The 6,281-nt window shown below is 34.6% G+C and overlaps 1 protein-coding gene and 1 long non-coding RNA gene across 2 annotated transcripts; one reads left to right on the top strand and one right to left on the bottom strand.

Moving 5' to 3' along the window:
- Positions 1 to 11: 11 nt before the first annotated feature.
- LOC108370806 (uncharacterized) lies at positions 12 to 863 on the bottom strand. The gene is made up of 2 exons (XR_001848676.1): positions 745 to 863; positions 12 to 496 (listed from the first exon to the last, which is right to left on the bottom strand). It is a non-coding gene; the product is annotated as an uncharacterized LOC108370806 (long non-coding RNA).
- Positions 864 to 1,709: 846 nt separating this feature from the next.
- LOC108370804 (KH domain-containing, RNA-binding, signal transduction-associated protein 2-like) lies at positions 1,710 to 4,722 on the top strand. Its single transcript, XM_017626215.1, has 6 exons — positions 1,710 to 2,292; positions 2,386 to 2,507; positions 3,074 to 3,417; positions 3,487 to 3,576; positions 3,860 to 3,939; positions 4,192 to 4,722. The coding sequence occupies exons 1-6, from the start codon at positions 2,133 to 2,135 to the stop codon at positions 4,332 to 4,334; spliced, it is 939 nt and encodes a 312-aa protein (XP_017481704.1). The 5' UTR covers positions 1,710 to 2,132; the 3' UTR covers positions 4,335 to 4,722.
- Positions 4,723 to 6,281: the final 1,559 nt, after the last annotated feature.

Here is a 6,281-nt window from a genome sequence, read left to right as displayed (position 1 = left end):
TAATGTTTTTGTTGTATTTGTAGTTGTAGTTGTAGTTAGCGTTATTATTTGTATTGGTTTTGTATGCCTATTTGCTGTAGTAAATAGTTGTAGTTATCCACTTTGTATTGATTGTTTCGTAAGTTGAACTTGTTTGCCGATTAAAAAGTTGCAAATGGTTAGATTAGCAAATATATTGCCGAAATTCTGCGTTATTAAGCTCTTGGAGCCAAAGCAAAAAAGCCTAGGAACTTAAGGTAAAAATGCAGGAAATACCCTCTCTACATTTCAAAGTTAAATAATTTTCCTTTAGTAAATCTAATTAGTACAGAACTAACTAAGCAAATAACCCTCAGATTTTTATTAGATCTGGCGGGACAGAATAACTACATATATACATACGTATCCTTAAGGCAGAGAACTATATATTAAAATTTTTTATCAAGCCCGAATGAAATATGTAAAATATTTGCATACATAATAATTCTGAGCATTATTCTAACTGACTGAGGTTTAACTGCCGAATTTGTGTTAACCCCCCCGCTGTGAAAACGGGACTGAATCTTCCGAATTTCCAACCCACTGTAATGCTTGTGTTGCAGGCAATAAAGCCACAGACTATGAAATTAAATAGATAACAACGACGACGAATGGTACTGTAGAATGTCGAGCATTTCTATAAACTCTGCGACAGTTTCATGTAAATCTGTGCAGGAAATGAAGAAGCAAACATTTGTTATGATAGCTAATTGGCACACAAAGGACATGGAAATGTTGGTTTCTTCGAAAATTGTTGATGATGAGCTCGTTTCTATTGCGGATGCATTTAAATCCTACCTTATTAATTTTGTTTGTGCCTGGCCCATTGGCTTTGTAGGAGATAATGTAATAGCCCGAACACAATGAAAACGACGAGCTACCAACCACAGCTGTCAAATTATTTTAACACGTACTCTTATGTAGATAATTATTTTGGCGACGACCGGGCTACGCGACGGTTGTGGTTGTGGCCAGATTAGATCTATTTCTATTTTAATGGCAACAGACAAGATTCTTCCTCTTCTTTTATGTCAGACTCATACAAATTCATGATGTCGCTGCCGCGTTCAAAGAAATCATGTCGCCATCGACAAAGCGTTTAGATAATGAAGATGACAAATTGGAAGCTGTGGTCCGTAGCTCGTCGTTTTCAATGTGTTCAGAACTTGAGTGTGAACGTTCACAAAGGCAAAGAATTCCATTTGTATTCTTATGGAGGCTCAAGTTCTGAACACATTGAAAACGACGAGCTACGGACCACAGCTTCCAATTTGTCATCTTCATTATCTAAACGCTTTGTCGATGGCGACATGATTTCTTTGAACGCGGCAGCGACATCATGAATTTGTATGAGTCTGACATAAAAGAAGAGGAAGAATCTTGTCTGTTGCCATTAAAATAGAAATAGATCTAATCTGGCCACAACCACAACCGTCGCGTAGCCCGGTCGTCGCCAAAATAATTATCTACATAAGAGTACGTGGTAAAATAATTTGACAGCTGTGGTCCGTAGCTCGTCGTTTTCATTGTGTTCGGGCTATCACACTCATCTGTCAAAACTTGTTGTTCACATGCGAATGCTTTGCGTACGCACACAGTTGAGTGTGAGCTTGAAAAAAGGCATATTATGCACATATGCAGTTTTTATTCCATAATTCTGAAAGATATTTAAATTCTCTATCTTTTGATGTAGCAACTATTGCAAAAAGTTAAGTAATAACGAAGATATTGGTCAAAATAAAAAGCTCACGCTCACGCTCACATTGAACTGTATAGCAGGCTTTAAAAGTTTACCAGTGCTGTTGTGTTGTTCACAGTTCAAAAACTGTCACTCGAAATGAAATCGGCCAACTGGTTTTTGCGTGTGTATGGAATTTCAAATGGTTGGCCGACAAATCAATGCGTGTGTAGGGCCTTTATTGTGCACAATATACAACTATCGATAGTGTTTAGAAAAATTCGACAGTTGCGGCAAAATGAAACAATCGATAGTTCTCCATCACTATTCGCTACATCTTGGAAAACGCTCGCCATTTTAGATTTTATCCTTGCATTTGCGGACGGTATTGTGTTTCTTTAGTACTTGAAAAATTCAACTTTCTTTCATCAAAAAAATGTCGGAACATTCAGAAGAAGCTAATCATGTCCAAAAGGAGGTTGAAATCGATGGACCGCGAATTAACAATTTCGCACAAAAGTTTCTGGATGAATTAAACGAAGAACGTGAAAGGCTGAGCAGTGAATTCCCTATATGCGCACTACTAATAGAAGAAGGTACCTACTTGTCCTAATATGTACATACTTATGTGTACACATATTCATAAGTATACACTTGCACTGAAAACTTTAATTTAAAAATCTTAACAGCTATTGAACGGGTCTGCACTACTGGACGTATACCCGGGCGCGAGTATTATGCCGATGTTTACAAGCAGAAACCCATAAAACTCGTTCAGAAAGTTTTTGTTCCAATAAAGCAATATCCTAAGGTGAGGTTTATACATATTTTTGCAATTAAATTTTTTTGGGTATTTAAATCAGTGCTTATATGCAAAAATAGCTTATGTAGAAATGCTGGCTTTATATATTATCAAGTCTCATCAAAAAATTCTTTGTCGATTAAAGAATAAAGGGAATGCCGCATTATACTACTATACTAAAGCCAGCCTTTAGACATAAACTACTTTTCCAAACCAACACAGAAATATAGGAAGTGTCTACTTACACGCGCCACGGTAAAAATTACGCCGAAAGAAGTTCTGTCCCACTTCTCCGGCAACACAGAAAGGAGAATTCTGAGTAGTAAGAGTTATAATCCCTAAGCGCGTCTGAAGGCGGCCTACACAGAAAGAAGTACTGACCCACTTCTTCGGCAAGAAAGGAGAATTCTGAGTAGTAAGGGTTATAATTCCTAAGCGCACCCGAGGGCCGCCTATGCATAAAAAAGTTCTGCCCCACTTCTCCGGCATCCACGTTATAAAGTTATCGTGGCGCGTGTATACTGACACTGCCTTAAATATCTCTACTCTCTATACAATGTAATTCCAAATTATAGTTCAACTTTACGGGCAAAATATTAGGACCTAAGGGAAATTCACTTCGTCGTTTACAAGATGAAACTCAATGTCGAATTGTAATTAAAGGTCGGAATTCTATACGTGACCGCGTCAAGGAGGAGGAAATGCGTAACTCTGGCGATCCTCGCCACACCCATTTAAATAAGGATTTATTTGTTGAGATAAGTACTGTTGCAACACCTGCAGAGGCTTATGCACGTGTTGCTTATGCTTTGGCTGAAATAAGGAAATATCTTGTTCCTGACAAGAACGACGACGTTGCTCAGGAACAACTGCGAGAACTGATGGAAATCGATCCGAAATCTGCCAAACAATTTTCTAAGTAAAATAACATTTTGGACATTTAATGTTAGTACATATTAATAAAAAAATATTTTTTTATGCTTTTCAGATCCATATTTGACAAGAATATTGCAGCCAATGGGCCATCCAAATATTTAAACTTTGTTAAGCAATATGCCTACCAAATGGAACCGTCTAAGTAAGTAGAACATTTCAGCCCATATCTTTTATTTATCGTGTTCAATAAGCAAATTTGTACGTACTATGTATGTATATGTGTATAGATATTTACTAAATTTTCGTGCTATTTTCTCAAACGTATCAGTTATGTTATGATTTTATAACATGAGAAACGTTGCTATCCATTGTTTTGTGGAAGTCTGATAATTTTATCTATCCAAGTTTTAAAACGCGCCTTTGTATTATTTATTGCTTTTGTACCTATATCTTTAATTTTTATAATTCTCTAAACGGAACTATAGGGATGTAGAGTCCGAAGAGGAGGTGTATGAAGCTCGCATACCTAAGCGCACAATCGTACCAGCTTATGAATACACCAAAGGTAAGCTATTATTAACATTATAATTTGGTATATACATACATATGTTTATATGTACGTCAGTTCATTATGAGGTACTTTTATAAATTCATATAATGAAAGTTACACTTAAAAAAATAATACTCAAATTAATTTTTAAATGAATTCATGCAAATAAATACATATAAAAAATATACATATCAATATACAAATAAATAAAATAAAATGAACATAAAAGCTATTAAAATAAATTATTAAACTAAAAAAATATTCTAGCCAAAATTGTTCCATCAACATTGCCCTATAAACGTCCACCTACCGCCGCTATATACGGAACTCAAATGAAACGTTTCCGGGAAGCTCCGGTTAGACCAACAATTAAACCAGTTTTCCATGGAATATTAAAGAGATATAAATGAACAAGTTGACTACATTTAAATAAATTACATTCAAATAAATTATGCAGCATAAGAATACTAAGTATAACCCACATGTAACCCAACAAGTAATTAAACCAAGCATATAAGTTAAAAACAATATGCAATAGAAGCACTTAATTTCACACCCCTTAAAAATCTAAAGGTATTTACTTATATTTAAATGATTGTTTAATGGTCTAACGAGTAATAAATAAAATGTTGTCAAATAAATTTAAATTGAATCTACTTTACTGTACACCGAAAACTATTTAACAAAAACTTATAACTCAAATGGAATCGTAATTAGCCGTTGGAAAACTTAAAACGCAGATAATCTATAACTATTTGAAATAAACGAAATAAACTGCAATTAACTTATTTTACTTTATGTCTGCTACATACATATGTAACTTATGTTTTACTAATAAGGAAGAAAAACTACACTAAACATATGGGTGTTTCCATCGGAAGGTCCACCGCGACAAAAAAAAAAAATAAAAATCTTATATCTAACGATTTGTCTGCTTTTTTTAAAATATATAATGGCATGTATATAATGGCTATGTAAGTAAAATCATGTTTGCGTAAAATGTTCTTCCTAGGTGGCGCCAGGGTTGAGATATTTCGAAAAACCGTATTTATGGTCCGATTTGGTTCGAATTTGGCGTGTGTAGTTCAAACATAATAAGTCATATATTTCCAACAAATTCACCCTGAATTGCCGCTGAAGTCAAAAATGAAGTATATTCTACATAAAATACATGTTTTATTTGCGTTAAAAATTCATTTAAAAGCAATATTATATCGATGGAAATTTATGTCATGTTTCGCTACGTCACGTGACGTTTCACACTTGGGGTGTTGTAAAAGAAAATTGAAACAAGTTGCATAAATTCAAAAAACTCCAAAAATAACTAGAATTGCTCCAAATCATATTAAAATAAGTTTCATGAAAATGTCCACAATTCGCAGAGTTTTGCGATTTCGTAAGAAAATGCTTACATATATTTCCGGACCAAGCAGTTCGATTGTTTTAATTTTTCGGTTAAATATAGAGCTAATTATGTGCTATACAATGGCCCAAAAAAGTTAAAGAAAACAAATGGTATTCCTTGATTGTATCACATTGAAACGTACGACTGTCACGTATGTGACGTATGGAAATACCCATATGCTATCTTAAGGCGGATTTATAGTTATAGCTCTGAACTAAAGTTGATGTTGAGTTCAAAGCCCAAAAGCGTTCAGAATTTTTTTTTAGTTGCTCTCCCAGAGAGAGAAACAAAACAACAACCACATGGAAGAAAAGTTCTGCTTAATAGAGTTCGACCGATTAATCGGCATCCGCTAGTATCGGCACAAAATTGAGCATGGGCATCGGCCTTTTTTTTGCCGATTCTTTGAAATTTATTTTCATATTTTCAGGCAAAGCGACAGACAACAGCCAACATCAATCAAATTATAGTTTAAAAAACTAAAACCTCCCTATTATAATTGCCATTCGTACTGTCATCAGGTATGTAACTTGAGAATAGAAATCGCTGCATCTTTTAGGCGCATCAATATTACATAGTTACATCCCGAGCTAATAAAAGGAAGGTAAAAAACATTTGCAGACAGCTCACAAAAACAATTTTATTTTTTATGAAGGTGTTTAATAGGCGGCATACACCGTGCGTCTGACTCATGAGTCGGTTTGGATGTGTTTGTGAAAATAAATAGGTTCATTCCTTATCTTTTTGGACTAAAATCTGAAAAGTGTCAAAATGCCAGAGCGTAAGCAAAATGCGCTCACTAAAAGAGAATAACAGGAAAAGTAAAGGAACGCAAAAAGCCAAATTTTTAGTCCAAAGAATGGCAAAAACAAAACTAACGTCAAATAAGAACAGAAATGTATGTACAAAACATATTCACACAAGCACAAGCACAATAAACACTTGCTATATC

Source organism: Rhagoletis zephyria, unplaced genomic scaffold, assembly GCF_001687245.7.
Source record: "Rhagoletis zephyria isolate East Lansing unplaced genomic scaffold, Rhagoletis_zephyria_1.1 Rzeph_scaffold_04485, whole genome shotgun sequence".
Lineage (NCBI taxonomy): Eukaryota > Metazoa > Arthropoda > Insecta > Diptera > Tephritidae > Rhagoletis > Rhagoletis zephyria.
Note: the sequence above shows the minus strand (reverse complement) of the source record. Positions and strands in the feature narration are given on the sequence as shown.